This window comes from Heliconius melpomene, chromosome 7, assembly GCF_056956725.1.
Source record: "Heliconius melpomene rosina isolate 202511_hmr_F chromosome 7, ASM5695672v1, whole genome shotgun sequence".
In the NCBI taxonomy this organism is placed as follows: domain Eukaryota; kingdom Metazoa; phylum Arthropoda; class Insecta; order Lepidoptera; family Nymphalidae; genus Heliconius; species Heliconius melpomene.
In genome coordinates, this window is record NC_140395.1 from 7,637,716 (window position 1) to 7,659,199 (window position 21,484).

The following is a 21,484-nucleotide window of genomic DNA, read 5'->3' on the forward strand; positions in this document are numbered from 1 at the left end:
TCAAGAGTAGTTTACCCGTGACCATGGACTAACGCAGTGTTTGAAATCTCCAAAAATGTATTTTTACAAGTTGTATTTTTCTAAATTATACGCGATTAATTCGTTCCATTGTTTCATTTAATATGGAAAAATCACAAATATTAAAGATTTTATTAGGAAAATGTAAATTAAAACGTCAACATAATTTTTCAAAATGTGTATTTTTAGTTCTACAACAGTTATTTATATGAAATAAGTCACCTTTTTCAAGCTTGTTTTATATTATTAAATAATATAATTATAAACACCTATTTTTCATTTGCAACCATATTCTGTAACAAACCAACGTATATGAATAATAAGAGTCCAAAATAAAAAAAAAGAAAAAGGTCATCTTGGTCCAGTGACACAGCTGACTCTAAAAGCGATAGTTGCGAATTCGATTCACATTGGTAAGGAATTACTTTTCATTGTCTAGACAAAGCCCGGCGGATAAGAGGGAAAATTGAATTTGAATGAGCCATTGATACAATATTAGGTCTCTATCAGCCTTATCCTATTAGACTGGCTGATGGTCAAATCTAATGGTTGCAGGTTCAAATTTTTTATTTCGTTTACTGGCTTAATTATCAATTTGCGTAAAATATATTTACTAAAGTTTGAAAGAAACTTGTCGTTTCTTCCTATATTTTCCGTTTTTCATTCACTATACATTTAATTCCTACTGTACGGTGGACCTTTTAACACACATTGTTTAACAGGACCAAGGAAAGTGTAAACTTGACGACAAATAACATTTGAACTCATCATCACGCTAATCCAACGGCAAATCAAATTTTAGAATAGACCATCTGCAGTGATTTATCCAATGTCCAATAAATATATGTATAGACAAATAAAAATGTATGTTTACCCGAACACGAAATTTAAATACGAGATACAAAGTCATATAAACGACTGTAGGCAGCAAAGTGACCACGGTCAGTATCCACCCAGCCGTGTCCGACTGCAGCGACAGCAAGCTCGATAAGAAGTTTACCTGTAAACATTACCATTAATTGTATTAGTTACAAGCAACGTAAGCTCATTCGTTATACAGCATCCCGGGGAGTCCCTGAATACGGGCTAACGACTACTGAAAATCTGCTGTCAACATACGTCATGTGGATAGTCCTTAGTATGTAGCCTAATAACCTATGAAATTCATATGTTTATGAAAAAAGGACCGTGGCGCAGACGGGCAATTATATTCACAGAAAATCACACAAAAAAAGTAATCGAAACTAACCAAAAGCATAATAGGTGCTAACGCCCAACAAATTCTTAAGAAAACGCAAGGGTATTCCCCCACAGCGAAGTAAACGTCTTCACAGAACGTCGTTTGTCCATAGACGTATGTGACAATTATCGATATTGCCGCCGCTATGGGGATACGGGGCTTGGTTACCGGCCACGTCATAAGGAAATTAAGGATGTACATTCCGCCCTGTAATTATTTAGGTTAATGAAAATCTAGAGCTTTAATTAATATTAAACTGAAAAAAATAATATTAAACCACGGCCTTACTTATATAAAAAAATCATAATAAATTTTAACCTTTGACGGGCTCTCCAATAAAGTTGTCGATTTTCACATCCGACAATGTTATTAGGGACATGCGAGATATTCTAATATAATTTAAAAATAATATACTTTTTATACAAGTCATAGTAACATTAGAAAATGATTTTACCTGCGTACAAAGAGTAATTATTCCAATAACACAAAACAATACGCAAGCCAAAATGAGAAAAGCCCACGTGACTTTTCTTATTGAACGTCCGGTGAACGTTGACATAATAGTTTGTATAAGCAATGCCTGTTTGTTCAAATAAACATTATTAGCACTACCTACTTACAATTTGTGGGTTAAATATCTACAAGAGATCGTCGTGGCGCTGGGGCACAAGCTTGAAACTGTAACACGACGATTGTAGGTTCGATTCTCAATCGGGAGAATTAATTATTTTTTAATTATATTTTCATTTTGCTTCGCTCTGTTACCAATTCAAAAGCGCGACATTATATTTTGCCATTCACATTCACACTTGCAATGCCCTAATAAGAATGGCGTATTTTAACCCTGCGAGATACAGCGTGTAAATAAAATCCAGTGAAAAACGAAAAAATATCTACTACAATCTCACATTATTTTACTTAGTTAGTAGTTCTTATAAATTTCAAACTAGTAATATATAATTACCGTATACGAAACAGAGAGTACACAAAGAGTGAAGAACACTATAGCCGACCAGAATTGGCTCCCGGGTACTCTGGACACATAGTCTGCCCATAATATTATCGCGGATGATGACCCTATAAAGAATTTCTTATTAACATATCACTTATCTTTTTAAAACTCTAGTTTAGAAAAAATAATACAGACAGAAATTAGTCAAATCATTGTTTTTTTTTCGTTTTACGCTTTTCCCGCATAGTAAAGTGGGTTAGTAGTAGTAGAGAGCGTGTAGTAAAATTATTTAAATATTATAAAAAAAGAAAAAGAAATAACATTACAAATACAAAATAAGAACAAACCTTTCCAAATATTAGTACTATTATCATAATCGCTATAGAGAGCACCGTGACAACCCCCCAATGTCAAAGCGCTGATCGTACAACTTAGTTTAGACATCGCGAAAGCGAACATCGACGTGTTGCCTAATGGGTGCTTGCCTTTCGGACAGTACGAACCAAGCATTATTAATGTTCCTTGAGATATGGCCATTTGGAGGAACGAATATTCTAAGGCTTCTTGCCAAATCTAAAAAAGCGTTAGTAAAAAGTGTTGGCCAAGTAGGTATATTATATACAGTGGCGTGACTAAAGGGTGGCACGACTGGCAAAGTGCGAGCGGCCCCCAGTCAGAAGATATTGCCTCTGCAAGGGGTTGCGAGTTCAAAAGTGATCTATATTTTTTAAACAAAATTTAATAATAAATAGGTATATAATTATTTTATAAAAGTAGGTCCTTAAAATCAATTAAGGTTGGACACACACAATGATGTTTTTTTTGTAGTGGCCCCCAAGAAATGAATGAATTTCCCACGGGCCTCGGCCTCAGACGCTACAAATATGCCGCTAATCACTTATAATGTTTTCCAACAATTTTTAATGCAATATTTTTAATGAATTAGGATTTATATTATTATTTTAAATTGGTATCTAATTATTTACATTGGTATTTACTTCATATATTTTTTTTTATTGATAATTAAAACATCCAAATATACAAGCTTTTATCAAATTACAAAAAAAATAAATAAAAAAAAAATAAAAACAAAATTTAAATAATAATAAAAGAAACTCTCCGGCGGGGAATCGAACCCCGGTCTCCCGCGTGACAGGCGGGGATACTTACCACTATACTACCGAAGATAGTGACAATGTATTCCAATAACTAATTTCATATGTACTTACAGTTACCTAGATTTAGCTATAGATAACTGCGCAGATTTGATTTTAGGATTTTAACTTTACTACTTATTTCCTTACTAACTTATTTTCCATTATCTTATTTTCCTAACTTATTCTCTTATTTCCTCCTGAATGTACAATGAATGCGCAAAAGGTAAAATAATATTTTTTTCTTCCTTCCTGGACTCTAGGTTTGAACAGGTTTTTTTGCTCATTTTTCAGGGTGTAATTTTTGTTAGTAAATTTTCTGGGGCGGGTACGGATCAACTGGCCAATGCTTCAGGGCGGCCAAGGCTCGTCGACTATACTCTACAGTAAGTATTTAATTTACCAAAGAACCTAATATATATTTCGTTTTATTACTATTCCCGGCTTGGATAACGCAGTGCTAAGACTATTCCAACAATATTATTAATTAATCTTGACCTCTTTAAATGAAACTAAACTACTCTATAAAAGCCTAATACAATTTCCTAAAGCCATAAAACCTTATTCATTAAATAAATTTCGTTAATAGATATCTTTAGAAATATAACATAGCATTTACATTAGCTTTTGGCAAATATATATTTTTGCAATCAATTACGAAGTAAATGTTTAAAATTTAGCAAAATAAACACCTGAAAACTATTAAAAATGACACCCCAGTCGCATTCATAGAACATTCGAGTCGCTCCTTTCAGCCTCACCACACCGACCGCGCTGGTTGTCAAAACGAAAAACGCTAAAATATCCTTGAAAAGAACCATCTGGAAAAAAGGTCATTCTTAAACAATAATCAATAAGGCTACATAGATGATTGAGAGCTACTGTGAATGTATTGGATTTTAAATAAAATATTATTTTATAAGAAAAATACTCACATACACACGGAAATGCTATTTTAAATAATAATTTTATATTATTATTTCCTTACAAATAGAATTTAAAAATGTACATAAGTATATAGTACCTTCGAATAGCTGTAGACTCGTTTGCAAGAAATAAAATAAACCAATATCCACGATACAACATAATACACAGTTAGCTCGCTGACGACATTACCAAACCCGCCTTGTAGGCCATCACGTTTTAGATTCAAGACAAAATTACTATAGGAAAGAAAAAAAATTGTTTAAAATAATTTGCAAATACAAATACTTATTAAAAAATAGCCAAACGTTTTTCTTGTTACACTGGGAGTCACTTTATTTTAACTTTCCATTTTCTTTAAATGATAACTATGACGGAACCCCACATCGCACTTTGTTTGACTAAGTATATAGATGAAATAAAACACTGTGTTAAATATAAATAAAAATCCAAATGAAAATCCGACTTATACTACTATTGGGTATAACATACTCTTCAGGCAGGCAGTTGTCTCTGCCTGTAACTCAGTTCTTATTGTCATGAATTAACGCATTTCCTCACTTTCCGTCCGAATTCCAAACATGGCCACTTAAAAGAATTAAGATAGTGTTATAACAGCTTCACGCTCTATCCCGTACACACCACGGTAGGCAGAGGGAACCTAGTACTAAGACACTCTGTTCTCCATTTTCCGCTGAATTCTGGAGGTATTAAAAGTTCAGTGGCCGAACTCAAAGGCGTTATAAATGAAATACGAAATACTAACAAGAAGAACGACTGGGCCGGTGTTTCACTCCCCTTAGGCAACGGTCGGTGCCTGGCAGCACAAGGTGGATGCGCAGAAGCAGCGCAATGAAGCCATGGTAAGAACGAATGTATGGAATGCACCACCAAGGCCATGGTCCACGCACTTATCGCACCCAATGACAGTATAGTGAACATGCACGATATGAGCATTGATATACCGATACCTTGGGAGAAGTTTTAATAATATTTAAACTATATTATAATAAAAAAATGCGTGATATACTTATATATATTAAAATTATATAAAGACTACTGTTGTTTTTCGTTGGACTCATAATATTGTGTTTTTTATAGATATTGTTTTTTTGAATTAGAGGCTCTCATTGCACAGTGGGACAGCGCATATGCATGCCACGCATTTTTAAAAAAAGAATAATTATTATGTCCTCCAAAATTAAATTATAACGCTTCTCTTTTATATTTTGCGATCATTCATAGAATTTAAAATATAATTAGGTATATCGTAAATCGTAACTAACCTCTTGCCACAGGCGCCATATCCCAACAATTAAACACACCTTTCTTAGTAACAACTCCGAGAGCCAATTCCAAGTAAAAAGATGGATACGCAAATATTATACTAAATACATTATAGAGGAAAAGAAAAGGAATTAATCTTTTAAAATCATGTATATAGGGATGCCACCATAATTGAACAATGCTGATGCAGGCTGACATTACCAGCTCTCTGTAACTTATATTATTGGTCCATCGGTCTTGGATCTGGACATAAAATGAGTAGTTTAAAAAAATTAAAAAAAAAAATAAAATAAATGTAACTTGTAAGTAGGATAACCACAAGATTACCCTGCCATTATTAGGTAAATACTTTTTTCTTAAAAATGTTTAAGTTAGTAAATATTCAAGAATATTCTCAACATTTTGTTTTAAATACATTTATTAAATTTCGTTTGCTTAGTGTGTATATACTTTTACTATTTAAAAAAATATTAAATTATTTTTATTTAAGCTTAGTTCATAGTATAATTACCAAAGGCTCCTCCGTTAGTTCTGTATGCACACTTTCCGTTGTACTTTTTGTATGAGTACTCTGTAATTTTTTTATTCGGAATTAGATTAATTCCTCAATTCTAAAGTAGGTAATAACAATACAAAAAAAACTTACCGAACTTTCGCTCATTGTAGCGATAATTTGTAATTAATATAAATATTTATCTTTTCTACAATACGAAAATGATTGAGTTGTGTAACCATCAATCAAAATATCAACTAAATATGTCAACTGTCATTAATTACTTTAAAAATAAATAATAAAGGAGAAAGTTTATTTAATTAGCACAGAAAAGTCAAAATTTATCAATATTGGCATATTCAAAATCATTTTTTCTGTGATGACATTTTTTTGTGATTTGGAGACCAAATTGTTACATAATTTTAAATGATATATAATGTATAGAGGAACATTAAAACATACATACATAGCTTCACGCTTTTCTGTCATCAACCTCTTCATACATGCCCTCCGGGGGATTCTCATGCTTTTAACGTGACCTTCCTCCAGTATCTTTAATACTGTGTTTTCGAAGATCAACCTAGGTCTCCCCCTATCTCTCTTACCGCTCACTTTTCCATCATAGATCTTTTTTGCCTTTCTTTCATCACTCATCCGTTCGACGTGCCCCACCCCGCTGAGCACGTTCTTCTTCATTCTCACTGTGACATCCTCGCTAGTACCTGCCAGTTTGTGCATCTAACATTAAAACAAAGTTTGTTAATATAACAAAATTTATTAGGTCAGCTATAACAATTCAATTTACACTAAAAATAAAATAAACTAATATAACGATACACTTCAAATCAAAACTTTCGAGTCATCTAATAAATCATAAACAGTTTCCGAAACAAAACTAATACCTTACATTATAAATTCACACAAATATTATATCTACACCTTGAAAATAACGTCTCAGGAAAAAAAACAACATAAATGAACATTAAATATATAAAGATTTATTATCTTTATCTTTAGACACGCTTTCTTTATACTATTGACAAATGAAAAAAATTAAGAGCCGTTATTAGGAATACACAAAAAATATAGCAGATTAAATAATAATGCAAAATAATAGTCTCTTGTATTTTATTTATAGAATCTTATACGGAAATAGGTAAATGTACCCAAATTGCAATTTTACATATAAATATATACATATACATATATGTACATAGCGAATTTATTCTTTTGCTATAAGGCAATAAATTTCATTACGACATATATATAATTATTTAGCTTTACTTATGAGAAATATTGCCTGTTTTATTAATTAATATCAGGACATGTCAAACATTATTATAGGTTTATATTATAATGCCTAAAATTATTAATACGTGCAGTCTTCATTGCAATATTTTGAAAAATCATTCATTAAATGTCACTTTACCACATGGGCGTAGGAATAGGGCATGGGGTGGGGGCCGGGTGGTCCGTACCCTTCCCAGAATAGTCTAGTCCCAATCCTAAAAAGTTTACTTACAAAAAAATACCCCAAAAATTTAAGAGAAACAACATTTACACGAACATATCTGTTAAAAGCTAAAGTCCAGGCCCCCTCCCAGAAAATATTTCTAGATACGCTAATGGTTTAGTAATATTACTTATTATTCAGTTACACAACAATAAACTTTGCGCGAGTTCGACGACAAATAAGATTTTTTTACTTTGTAAGCGTTATTACTTAGAAGTATAAAATAAATGTTACGAATTTCAGTTCAGTTTTGATTTTATTATTGTTTTTTTTTTTCATCTATAACTATCTAAGTATTAGCAAAAAAGTTGATTGACTTCATCTTTTATCGTTAAATGTCCAGTAAAAATCAATAGTAATCGACTTCTAAAATCCTACGTAATATTTGGAAAGTCTTCATTTATTTATTTCGTTTAGTGGACTATTGTACATCATTAGATTTCTTGTAAACGACCTATTTTAAATAAATACTTATACTTTAAACAAGTTTCTTTGCAAAAAAGCTTTGCTTTTTAAGTCTGAAAGATCAATAACCGTTATTGTAAATTTACTATTCCATTTCAATTGCGTATTATTAAAATGTTAAGCAATATCTTTTATTCGCAATTTCATCTTTTATTTTTGATAAATAAAAATCGACTTAAAAAGATCATCTATCAGCACTATATTTTATATAATTACTATTAACTTATATTAGATATGTGCTGACTGTATGGACTGCAACTCTACTGCAAAGAGCGCCGACTCCGGCTTCTTACTTTTGAAGTATTTGTAAATAAAATTTATGGAGGGCCAATTACATTAAATCGAAATCTAAATTATTTCTCAATCAACAATATTTTATCAATATGTAGTATTTATTGGTGTAATTTTTTTCACATTAAAATTACTTAAAAAAATTAGTATATAATCCAGAAGTTATCGTCATAGTGTCAAACTTTAGTTACCCGAAACGCGCGAGTGTAAATTCAATTATCTATCTTGAAAATTTTTATACGAATTAAAAAAAAACTTATCTATAGGCATGCCAAAATATATATGAATATATGTATATGAAAATCAAATTATTCTACTAAAGTGTAGTATTAATAATAGCTCCTATACAAATTATCAATGACTTTGTTGAAATAGCTTTCTATCGTTTAACCCATATCGAATTTTCGTGTCATATGGATATATGACACGAAAATTCGACAAAAAACGGGGCACGGAGTGTCTTACCACTAGATTCCCTAAGTGTACACTACCATATGCGAAATATAGCGTGAAACTATAAAATAATAATATATTTTCATAGACTAAAGAGGTCGCCAGCGGAAGGTAAAGGTGCTAAGCCTCCAGTGACGTCCGGCAGCCTTGAAACATCCGGCAAGTTCTCAATATGAGATTTAACTTCAGCTTTCACTTCATATATCTTTTGTAATTTTATGTTGTATTCCTGTAAATAAAACATTTGTATATTGTATGTAAATATATATTGTCGGGCAATTTACAAGATTTTTTAGCTTTAAATCCTAAATATGATAAGGTAGGTTAGATGTCCACTTTCTGCCTAATTTTTGAGACATTGCGTTGAAAGGCGGCGCGGCATATAATGTCTCGAATTCAGACAAAAGACACGACAGAAGATTCCTTTGCCTGCTCTGCTATATATGGAATACATTGTGAAGTAGAAAAAAATACAAAAAACAGGTTTTGCGATCGGCTTCACACAGTATCCCGCATACAGCAGGGGAGGCAGAGGGAACATAGTGTTAAAACACTCCGTTCCCCGCCGAATTCTGGAGGCATTGCGTGTTGAGTGGCTTAACTCAACGCTTGTGCGATCATTTAATGTAAAATACGATAATTTTACCTCAAGTTTAGCCTCAGCTTGCTTTGCTAATTCTCTTTGTGCTTGTTCAAAGTCTCTCAACATGGCTGCCACCTTTCTCCTCTTCTCTAGTTCCTCCGAAAGCCTTAAGTTATATTCAGCTAATAATTCCACAGCGGAGTTAACCACCGCACTTAGACTTTCAGCCGATTCCTTATCTATAATGAAAATATTTTATAAATTACGATTTTACTATTATTTGTTTTATTACTTGGAAATATAACAAATGTTTAGAATTGGTAGTTTAAAAATCGAGTAACTTTTTAAAATTAAAGTATAATATAGGTATTTAGAAAAACACAGTAAAATAGTTTAGAAAACGTATAAAAAATTACGCAGCGGGACTCGAACCCGTGTCTCTTGGAAACTGTCCACCTTCCGAGTACCGATACGCAATTTTTTCAAAACTTAGACGTCTTTCTAAATATTTTCCTATTGTGTGGAATAATATTTTAAAAAACAAAAAAACACAGTTAAGTTAATAGAAATGTTTCTTGAAAATACAAACAGTAATAAAAATAGATCTTGGTATAATCCACAAATAATAATAGTACTACGAACAAGGTATAAGTAATTATAATTATGACCTCGAAAAGTTAAAACAAAACATAAAAAAACATTTATTTTGAGTTAAGCTTGAGATTTTTCAGTATCAACAAAAAACATATAAATATCATATCAATTAATATCATATAATATAAATATCATCAGCAATAAAAAAAAAATTGAGGATAAAACAAGTATTTAATATAAAACAGTCAAAGTGGAGAATGAGGTATGATGACATTTTTTATTCCAAATGAAACAAAAAGGTCTGATTAATATTTATTTTTATGTTTATAACAATTGTTGTATGGTCCAACGATAACACACGGTAGTTGTATATCACTTTTTTAAATAAATTACCTTCTAACTTAGACAATAATTGCACTTCAGAAACTTCTGGTGGTAATGAAGCTATTCTCTCCCTCACTGCTTCGTCGCTTGACGCACTTGATTCTAGCTCAAGCAATGCCTAGAAAGAGAATAATATATAAATATTATATACCAATTAAAAAATAAATATTATAATGTATAATATGTGTTTCATCATCCAGACCAGACAACATGGAATATTGGCAGAATTTACAGCCCATTGATATACAAAAATGGACTTATCTATTAATTTACTAGATTATCCTTTTAAAGCTAATAAATACTTCAAAACTCTGGGATTAAACTGACCAGGTTTTTAGTTAGTTTGTATGTGCAAGGATCATATTCAGTCCATAAATTTCATAATAAAAGACTTATATTCCTCATATTTCAAACTCATCGGAATGACTAAATAGTTTTTCATATTAGTCATAAAATAATATGTTCGAAAATAATGTTTTACATACATATTGTTTATAAAATATGTCAATTAATATTAGTAAGAACCTATGATAGATATTATAATAGTAAGCTTACATTATTTTAAAGGATGAAGTAATTATTTTTTTAACATTCTTATACTGACTCTATAGTTAATATTTTAGTTAATATTTATTAAAGCTTCAAAGCCTCATTGCATTCCATATATATTGCAGGTGTGCGAGTGGTTGCAGGATGCAGATGCTGTTCAGCGCAGTGCTAGAAACTATTCAGCCTTAAGTCATCTGTCAGAAATAGGAACAATGTGCCCCTTGAATAGTTTTTGTTATTAGCAAAACCAAATTTATGTGTTCTAGTATTTATGGCTTTAAATGAAAGCTAATAAAACACTGAGTTCAATAAGTATTGTATTAGCCTGACATAAAACTTGTCATATTCCAGCTTACCCACTTGAATTCTCTTTATTACTTAACAAAGCAAATAAGTACCTTCTAAACTTAAATGTACATAACCATCTTTGACAATTTATAAATTTAAATTAAAGTGGGGAATGGTGTGTCTTAATTCCCTCTGCCTACCTAGTTGTCATATACCTGTTATTATAAATAAATTTTATTACAAGCAATTTCTTGTTATTATATACCTTGATAAGTTCTTCAGGTTCAGGAGGGTCACCCGGTGGAGTGTTTGGGCTAACTGTAGAATGAGAGTCATTATGTGATTCATTAGAGTTTGATTTTGATTCACTCTTTTTTCTTTCTTTTTTCTCTTTAACCTTTTCTTCTAACTTTGGTTTCTTTTCAGATACTTTTGGCTCTGCTTCTGTTATTTTTCTTTTACTTACATTATTTGGTTCTGCATCATTTGGATCAACTGTAATACAGGTGACAAGGCCATTACAACACTGGCTTTTAAAAAAACAAAATTCAAAATTATTATTAAATTATATAATTAACACTTACCAGCCACTTTAAAGTCTTGGATTTTCTGTGGTTCGTATACTCCTCTTTCTCCCCATATATTAAGTATTCTATGAAGAGAGTGCTTAGTTTTTGAGTTTATTCCAGTTTTGGCCATATGCTTTAATGCATCTACAAGTACATTGCCAAATTCTGTTCCATATTCTGGACCTTTCTTCTTGCTGTTTTGAATAACATCATTGGCCAAGTACATAAATGTTAATTGTTTGCTATCTTTAGCTAGAAGTACAATAAAAAAACTTTTAGGTTATATCATAAAATCAGATAGTATTGAAGTATACAATATGTATCATAATGAGAATGTTATGTAAAAAATTTGTATTCTAATAATGTATACCCGATGTATTATAAATAAATGTAGATAATAAATATTTGATTAGGTGTTCAATGTTAATTGAAATTAAGATAATTGCCTTCTTATCACAATATTTTTGTAAGTACATTTTTTAAATTAATATAACAATAATTACCTCTCAAAAGTTCCTTATACCACGTTTTAACGATAGCGGCATGATGTTTTCTATGATGTATAAGCCACAATGACAATGTTTGTATACTTTGTTGGCTAGAATTTAACTCTTGCAATTTACGAACTAAAGCATTTTCTGTAAACCCAGCCATAGTCTCATCAAAATGTTTATGTAACTAGGTTACGTATCAGAGAACACCACAAAACACACACGATTCACTTTTATTTCGATTTTACTTATAGACTAAAACAGAAATAATACGAGCGGTAATGACTTTGACGTAAAATATCGCCTATCGCCATCTTCTGGAAACGGGCAAAGACTAAAGAGTATAGTTATTGTATGTTAGGTACATAGATTAAAAATAATAGATCATAGACAATTTTATATTTAAGCAGTCATCTACTAAAAAAGCATTTAGTATAGTTATTATTCCGAGGAAGAAGCTCCTTAGTAATTTATAATTATATATTTTTTTATAGAGGTATAATAATTGTAACATATTATTTATGGGAACTTAAACTGTAAAGTGTGATTCATTATGCTTGAATCTGGCTCTAGGCTATCATTTATTATGAGTAAATATAGTAATCGAATATTTTGTCCACTTTCTGCCAAATGCTGCAGGCAACGCCGCGCTTTGTGTCCATTTCTTAAATGGAATTATAAATTTAAATAAATATTTTATCTCCTCGAGAGGGGATCGAACCCACATTCAGTCGGTTTTACAGTCACACTCTGTGCCCCTGCTGTTATGGCGCAGGCCTCAAAATATACTTTTGTTAATAAAAATAATTAGCAAATTTTAAAATTGCTATTGATCCCTACGGCTCATATACAAGTATTTCATATTCAACCTATACTAGTTTAGAAATACATACCTAATTATATACAATACAATGATTACATATTTGTCCATTATTAACGGCTTCACGCTGTATACTACGTTCCGAAGGGCTGACAGAGAGAAACTAGTGTTAAGACACCCCTTATTCCATTCTCCGCCGAATTCCGGAACCATTGCGTGTATAGTGGCGGACTTAATATCGCGCTTCGCCTCGACACCAGAGGAAGGAATTGAAAATATAAATTTAAATGATTATTTCGCACACTTATTGGTTCGAATTTAAAACGTTAATTACGTTTACAGTCACACTTCTGAGCCCCTGCACCACGCCTCGATTACTTCGAATACTTGATAATTAATATTATTACATTATAAAGAAAATGAACTAAGTAATCTAAGAAACTATTTTATACTCACTATAAGTGTATCTACATTTACATAGCCTGGTCTGGATTTTCGTAAAGATTTTTTTTCGTATATTTTTTAGTTTCACAGAAAATCGTATACAGCAGGGTAGGCAGAGGGAATCTAGTGTTAAGACACTCCGTTCCCCACTTTCCGCCGAATTCTGGAGTCATTGCGTGTTGAGGGGCAGAACACAGCGCCGCGTTTTGCCTCGACACCACCTATACATATATTTATTATATTATTATTTTGGCTTGTATTATTAATGCACTGATATCTATTATTATTAGTATTTTTTAACATATTATTATTATTTATTATTATTATTATTATTTTTTAACATATTTAACATATAGCCGAAATAGCGACACATATTTTTTTGTCCAAAATATCTGACGTTAACTTCGAATTTAATAATATCTACATTAAGATATGATAGATATAACAGCTAACAGTTTGGGAGTTATGGGGTAGATAAGAAAAAAAAATTTTTCTGGATAAGTATTGAACTGCTTTGACTCTGCTTACATCTGCCCCCATACCTTCCTTACAGTGCAGCTTTACCATGCTAATCTCCCTACTTTCTTTGGAATATTAATGTTATGGTATATTAAAGATTATATCGAACATATTTTTGAATAATTTATAAAATTCGAGTATTTAGTTTAAACGTGTTTAGAGTTCAAGATGGAGGCATATGAACACAATATATTTGCAAATGTCTAACATTAGATTAATAACTTCTATTTCTGTACACAACGTAAAAATACTAATACTAAAAAAATATAATTTATGACACATATAGAAGCATAAATAATAATTGGCGAACAAGCTTTTATATATTTTTAAATGGATTCATATAAATTACCATACTAATATTCGCGAGTGAATCTTATAAACAAGGCACGACCAGCGAGATCTTTCTCCGATCACGCACCTGCGCCGGCGCAGCTTCTCAGTAACTATAGTTTTCAAAGGCCGCACCGGACGCGCCCCTCGACCGCGGCAGCAACCACGTGAAAAATGATATCGCATATCTAAATTAGAAAAGAAAATAAATAATTGAAAATTTATAAATTAAATATCCTTTTGAAAAATTGGCTGCTTTTTCATTTTTTATTTTCTATTTGTTAGTGAACATTATAAATGATGTTTTTAGTAAATAAAGTACCCAGTGTTTTTGTCGTCGTCTCGTTGGTCTTACTGGCCAATGCACAAAAAACATCGAATAGTCTACGAGACGTCGGTAAGTTAAATAACAAATACATATTTTAAAATTAAAATTTAGATAATTCTGTTAGCACTGTTACAACTTTCTTCCTAATTCATTCTGAATGAAAAATAGCTTCTATCTTACCTATATCTTTTTTTTTCTATTTAACGAAAAATATTCTTATAATATAATCAGCATTTTAAATAAAGATGCAAGGTTCTATGGTAATTTAATATTAAAACGACTTGCACAAGAGATTGACCTGAACTTAACTACCAATATAGCCTACATTGTAGGAGGTTAGACGAAAAGTTAATAAAAAAAATCTTAAACTTAATCTAACATTTGACTACTTACTTAACTCGTATTTTAAAATACTTACAGTCATATAATCATCATCAATCATTGAAATATTAAAAAAAACAACAGAAAGTCGTGTTTGAATAAACAAATAAACGAAACACGCTTTCGCCTTCGTAGGGGATGTCGTAACTTATAATCCTTAGTAATTAGAAATCTTATTTGCTAATTTATACAAATTTTGCGACACCTAAAAATATTACGGAACTAGCTATATAATTTATAAAGATTATTTCTATTTATCACTCAACTAATTGTAAATTGAGGCCTTTGTGGTGCAGTGGCCCAAGCGTATGACAGTAATATGACGGTTTTGGGTTCAATTTTCCGTCGGAGAATTATTAATATTTTCATTTCTTCGCTTTGGTACCAACGCAAAAGCGCGGCAAAACTCACTCAAGACGCAATGTCTTCAAAAATGGCGGAAAGTGGGGGTGCGAGGTGCCAGGGGGCCCTATATAAAGGATAGGATATAGCGTAATGCTGAAAAAAAAAGTTTAGCGCCTTTTCTTAAATATACATAAAAGCGTTGGGTTTATGGGACAGTTGTCACGGCCACAAGCTTTTAAGTTACCAGCTTTGTAAAATTTTAAATAATAATAAAATATTCTTAATTATAATATAAATCATAATGTGTATGTAATAATAATTAATATTACTTTATATGTAAAAATATAATTATTATCATTAATTGACCGGACACCATTTAATTTAAAAAAAAACTTTTTTTAATCTATGGAACAGGTGTTAATTTTATCTATAATATTCTTAAAATTATATAATTGATTGCCGTTATTATGCACATGAACGCATATTATTATGTTTCGGATCGACGCCGTCCGGTGCCACTTTTACTTTTAGTGACACAACTGAGTGATTTCTCTCTCGAAAACAAGATAATGGTTTGTACAAATATAATACAGTTATATACATATGTAAGTATTGAAAAAATAAACATAGATACTAAAATTAATTTTGAAAGTTTATTTCTATACTGTAATATAATACAAGGCCAGTTGTGGTGCAGGGGGGTTTTTCGCTCTGGTGTCGAGTCAAAGCGTAGCGTTTAGTTCTACAACTCAACACCCATTGCCTCCAGAATTCGGCAGAAAGTGGGGAGTGGAGTGTCTAAACACTAGGCTGTACTATACTGTAACTTTTTTTAAATTTTTATTCTTAGTTACACTACAGACTTATGGTCTGTACCCTTTGTCATCTTATACATTTCTTTTAATTTTTTTTTCTTTAAATATTACATAGAATTAGAATATATACTGTAACTTATAAACATATTTACTAACATCTACTCCGTCGTGATTCTAAATATATGTGTTCTAAGTAGGATTTGAAAATTTATATAAAAAACTTCACAATAAAGTTATGTTAAATGTAAAGTTCAAGGATTATCACAGAAAATATGAAATGGTGAAATACTAGTGTACTTATGTTAAAAAATTTGCTTAAAAAAATCAATCAATATACCTACTACATATTAAAAATTAACAAGTTTAGCTTGTTTAAACATAATTTGTTTTGATTATTTTTAAATGAAAAGCCATAATCATAAATATAATGCGAAAACATATAAAAAATAGTATAATATATTTAAATTATTAAACAGTACCTACCTAAAATACGAACTATGTAATCGTTAAACTTGTTTCGTTACATCATTTAACCAAAACCAAAGTTTGACAAAAAATAACGAAGCGTCGCGGTCACCTTAATAGAAATCAGCTATCCATTTTCTTTTTTTGTTAGCAATTTTGTGTTATAAAAGAGGGAAATGTCAATGGTTTATTGTATAAACATTTTGAACTTTACACTTAAGAATATTAAACTTATACAAAGGTACAAAATAGATATAAATAAAAAATAATAAAAATTTAATTTTATTTAAAAGTGACTGAAATATGAGGCCAGTCGTGGTGCACGGGAACAAAGTTTGCTGCAAAATCGACTGTTTTGGGTTCGATCCCCACTCGGTGAAATTATATATTTACTTAAAGTTTTTATTATAATGGAGGATGGGTTGCTTATCTTAATTAACTAAGTATAACATATAATGTGTCCGGTTAGTGGTAAATTAGGTAACGTTGGAGTCGGCACATAATTGTGTCTTTTATAAAAATTATTATCTTTAAATTATTCAATTTTTAATAGCTGTTCCAGAATATTTATGAAATTAACAACAACATTGGAATTGTAAATATATACTTAAATATAACAATTCCGCCACTCTACAGCAGCGTTGAGGTCCAGGTTTCGAGGTTTCCAGAATTCGGAAAGTGGGATACGGAAGTGCCATTATTGAGATGGAGTGTCTTAACATTAGGTTTCCCTCTGCCTACCCAGCTATGTGCGGGATACAGCGTGAAGCTAAAAAAAAATAGCAAACCACCACTAAATGAACCTAGTTCCAATTTTTTAATACAAACGCGTGCCTGGTCTATCAATATACATACTCGTAGGTATATTACGTGTTACTAATTGTAGGGAATTTTTTTTAAGTATTTTTAAGCATTTTTGTTAGTATATGCTGGCCTGACACCTACATACCTATAGAGTTATTTTTCCAAAGCTTTAAGTTTGAATGTTTGTAGTAAATATTTATATATTCTACATATAATTAATTAATTACAAATCGTAGCGAAAATAATCTGGTTCTGGTAAATAACATATAGTTTTCTATTATAATACAATAAATATATTTACATAACAGGCTTACTATTTTGATTATGTAAATTTGTATGTTAGTATGCTTAAAACGAGGTTCTCATATAAAAGTTAAAACTTTCCTACTAATGTCCATAAAATTTTTAAGCAATTTATTTCGTCCGTCCTTTTCACGGTCAAATTAATAAATTAGTCGCAACGACAGGTGAAATTATTATAAGTCTGATGTATATTTTAACAATAACATATACAGGTTTCTTAAAATATAGACATGTATATCGTTAAAACGATAGAAAATAGTTTAATAGTAAAATAATAATAATAGGTATTTAGGTATATTAATTTATTATGCTTCTATGGTTACTAAGGTAATTCGTGCCGTAATCCCCACTCGAGGAAATATCGAGGCAAAGCGCGGTGTTGAGTTCCGCCATTCAACACACAATACCTCGAGCATTCAACAGAAAGTGGGGAATGGAGTGTTTTAACACTAGGTTCGCTCTGCAGCAGGGTGCTGTGAGCGGGATACAACGGGAAGCAGATTTTTTAAATAGTTACTATTATAGCGGTAATATGACATGAACATCTAATTTTTGTAATAACATTAGAAAGGTTTACCAAAAATTCAATGGATTTAGATAATATCTATATCATCGACAATCTTATTGTTCGTTCACAATAATACAATAATGGCAGAGGTAGTATAAGGTATAATCAATAGAAAACTGACGATAAGCTCACCTAATGAAATAATCATTGTTTATATTTATTCTTGCGTAAACATCGATTATTTTCATTGTCAAATTAAAAAGAAAGGAAGATACTATTATATTTATAGAAACTGGGTCTTGGTAATTAAACTGCTTTAGCTAGTATAATTCCTAAGGTATAGCAACAAACAATTTAATCAAAAATTTATTTATACCCAGATGTTTCCGAAATCACGTTGCTTCTTGATTGTTGATCTAATATTAACAACATTTATACATAGCCTCAGGCCTGTATAATCTCAGAAATAGATCATCAGGAGGAGTTTCATGTAAATATATTGTGTACATTTAATTATATATATTTTAGTTATTTTCACGCTGTATCCCGCATACCATGTGGGTAAGCAGAGGGAACCTAGTTTAAGGCAATCCGTTCTCCACTTTACGCCCAATTTTCGAGAAAATGCGTGTAAGTAGCCTAACTCAACACCGCGCTTTGTCCTGTTCCCATTGTAAGGATATGACAATAAATCGTTCCCCTAAATGGAAATCGAACTTGCAGCCATCGTGTTTACAGTCAGACGTTGCCCCACGACTTCAAGATTTGCCAGATATCTAACTAAGTTAGGCTTTCCGTGGCAGTTATTTTTGATAGTTTAATCTATATATATAAAATCGAAAGGTCACTCATTCATCACGAAATCTCAGAATCTACAAGTGCTAGGATTCTGAAATTTTGCATAGAAGTTATTTATAGGACGTAGGTGCTCGCTAAGACGTGAATTTGCGATATTTGACTTCTAAGGGGTTGTTTTTGGAGTTGAACGTTTGTATGAAACTTCGTTACTACAAATGCTAGGAGTCTCAAATTTTGCATGGACGTCACTTATAGGACGTAGGTACTCATGGAGACAGAAATTATAAATAACGTAGTTCACGCAGGCGAAGCCGCGGGCGGGCCGCTAGTAAAATTATATAAATAAGAAATAATCCATTTAATTCATATCTTTTAAGTAGATGTAACTTTCATTTTTAGCAATCCTCAACATAACATAATATTAAAAAAGTTTCTTAACTAAGTAATCAGTGCATTTAATGCTTTGTAAATAGAAATTAATTAAAAGACAATCATTGCTCAAGTAAAATGTACACTTATTGCGTAATATGTTTAAAATTTGACTCTCGTGAAGGAATCTCACAAACAGACCGTAAAACAAGATATATTTACATTGGTATGTACAGCTAGTTGGTGCTATAAATTTGGACATTTATTATATTTAACCGACTTTGTAAACAAGTAATTTAATAGTAAAGTACACACCTTGTATATTATAGTTATTAAGCCTGATAAATGTTCGTCGTTGTAATTGTGAAGTGATTAGTGATTAAGTATGACGATTATATATATGAAGACCTTTGAGTCTAATTAAATTTATTAATGAAAAAATGTGAATAATTTTATGTATCAAGTTATTTTTTTCAAGTTACATAAAATGGACCTCCAAAGTGAAAGATATTGTTTTAAAGCTTTTCATTTGTTAATAGTAACAAATGAAATTTTTATATAGATAAAAAAATTTCGATAACTAAATATAATTTAGAAGAAAAATATAGGAAAAGCAAAGAAAAAGGAAATTTAACAAAACTCAAAGAAAATAGGAAATTTAGCAACACTATACGTAATATATCTATATAGCGTCATATATTATGTATATGTGATAGAAAGTAAGCTTAAGCACACGTGGGTGAATCGAGATGAACATTTCAGGTCACGGTCGTTGTTGAATAAGGTAAGATGCTGCGTTTGACCATAGTAAAGGCCGTGTTCGATATACATTCTATTACCGATTCTTACATTGTTTACCTTCCGCTCCTGTAGATATAATTGTTTTGATTATAAACTCCCAAGCTGAAATTAAAATTTAAATATGCTTAAACTATGTTGGACGTTTCAAATATTAATCTTTTAAAAGTCTTTAATAATGTTTCTTATTTACATTTATATTTTCATTACTTCGCTCTGATGTCGATTCAAAGAGCGGCGTTAAGTTCCGCCACTCAACATGCAAAGCCTCCAGAATTCAGCGGAAAGTGGGGAATGGAGTGTCTTAACACTAGGTTGGCTCTGCCTACCCTGATATGTGCGGGATACAGTGTGAATCTGATTAAAAATCCATCGTTCCTTTTTTTTTTAAGCCTAATTTTCGATTCGACCTTTATTATAATATCAGCGACCCGCTCGCGGTTTTGCCCGCGTGTACTATATTACTTTTGTTTTCTAACAATAATATAATTTTAAAACAATATTGAAAAGTAAAATTTTAGGAAAAGTTAAGATATAGATATATAGATGAAAAATAAAGATATAGATAAAGTATATTTTCTACTTTTTCATGCTTGTTACAAGATATAATTTAATATTATCAATAAGTATTATTGAAATTTAGTGTACCTATTATCTAATGATTCTAACGTCGTCGTTGCAATGGAGAAAGTACGAAGAACGACATTAAGTTCAACTTTAAAGTTGACGTGCGATATAACCATTTAGTCTTGATTGACTACCCTGTGTGCGGGATACAGCGTGAAGCTGATGTTTTTAACACTGTCATAATACCTAAAATTGCTATGTTAATTTCATATTGGCCATAAATAATAAAAGTGAAGGATGAAACGTCAGAGATCCGTTCTCTTCAAGAATTGATTCCTAACAGCATAACACTCGCTTTCACTTAAACTATTGAATGTAAAAAATCCTTCACCAGAATTGAGTAGCCGATGACGAGTTAAGAGCCAGCCAGCCAGCAAGTTAAGTTAAGCCGTTAGATCATGTTATCAATAATAAGTTGATTCAGATGGTAACACATAAACAGTAAAAGTTTTCTTTCACGCTGCATCCCCCGCGTAGCATGGTAGGTATAGGTGTCATGGGAACCTCGTGATAAAACACTCCGTTCCCATTAAGACTTACGTTCAACATATTCCATTGGATCCTGGAGGCCTGTTGAGTGGC

General features: G+C 31.2%; 3 protein-coding genes and 1 non-coding gene across 5 annotated transcripts in view; 1 reads left to right on the plus strand and 3 right to left on the minus strand.

Moving 5' to 3' along the window:
• Nucleotides 1-194: 194 nt before the first annotated feature.
• Nucleotides 195-6,236, minus strand: LOC146537565 (sodium-dependent nutrient amino acid transporter 1-like). The gene is made up of 12 exons (XM_085187661.1): nt 6,222-6,236; nt 6,087-6,146; nt 5,575-5,818; nt 5,055-5,259; nt 4,389-4,527; nt 4,057-4,185; nt 2,558-2,783; nt 2,223-2,335; nt 1,713-1,838; nt 1,268-1,465; nt 893-1,018; nt 195-311 (listed from the first exon to the last, which is right to left on the minus strand). Exons 1-12 carry the CDS (start codon nt 6,234-6,236, stop codon nt 288-290), a joined length of 1,605 nt encoding a protein of 534 aa, XP_085043787.1. The 3' UTR covers nt 195-287.
• Nucleotides 3,326-3,397, minus strand: TRNAD-GUC (transfer RNA aspartic acid (anticodon GUC)). The gene has a single exon. It is a non-coding gene; the product is annotated as a tRNA-Asp (tRNA).
• A 587-nt stretch (nt 6,237-6,823) lies between the features above and the next one.
• LOC146537567 (regulation of nuclear pre-mRNA domain-containing protein 1B) lies at nt 6,824-12,549 on the minus strand. Its single transcript, XM_085188028.1, has 6 exons — nt 12,261-12,549; nt 11,773-12,009; nt 11,454-11,683; nt 10,361-10,469; nt 9,437-9,612; nt 6,824-9,019 (listed from the first exon to the last, which is right to left on the minus strand). The coding sequence occupies exons 1-6, from the start codon at nt 12,409-12,411 to the stop codon at nt 8,873-8,875; spliced, it is 1,050 nt and encodes a 349-aa protein (XP_085044154.1). The 5' UTR covers nt 12,412-12,549; the 3' UTR covers nt 6,824-8,872.
• Nucleotides 12,550-14,464: 1,915 nt separating this feature from the next.
• tfc (Brevican core protein triforce) overlaps nt 14,465-21,484 on the plus strand; it is a 69,251-nt gene continuing 62,231 nt past the window's right edge. The window contains exon 1 of one of the 2 annotated variants that reach the window (XM_085188045.1): nt 14,465-14,758. In XM_085188045.1, coding sequence (XP_085044171.1) covers nt 14,659-14,758 — 100 coding nt within the window. In that variant the 5' untranslated portion in view covers nt 14,465-14,658. The remainder of the gene's footprint in view (nt 14,759-21,484) is intronic. The other variant, XM_085188046.1, reaches the window with a different exon arrangement.

What these genes read in the sequence shown, in the direction of transcription:
- LOC146537565 (XM_085187661.1), bottom strand. An exon ending in TACTCTCTGTTTCGTATACG is followed by an intron (nt 1,839 to 2,222) that starts GTAATTATATAT and finishes TTGAACAAACAG; the next exon opens with GCATTGCTTATACAAACTAT. An exon ending in TATTTAAATTTCGTGTTCGG is followed by an intron (nt 312 to 892) that starts GTAAACATACAT and finishes GGTTTGTTACAG; the next exon opens with AATATGGTTGCAAATGAAAA.
- LOC146537567 (XM_085188028.1), bottom strand. Translation starts at nt 12,411, where the DNA reads ATGGCTGGGTTTACAGAAAATGCTTTAGTTCGTAAATTGCAAGAGTTA. An exon ending in GTATAAGGAACTTTTGAGAG is followed by an intron (nt 12,010 to 12,260) that starts GTAATTATTGTT and finishes TTGTACTTCTAG; the next exon opens with CTAAAGATAGCAAACAATTA. An exon ending in AAGCTGAGGCTAAACTTGAG is followed by an intron (nt 9,020 to 9,436) that starts GTAAAATTATCG and finishes TTTTATTTACAG; the next exon opens with GAATACAACATAAAATTACA.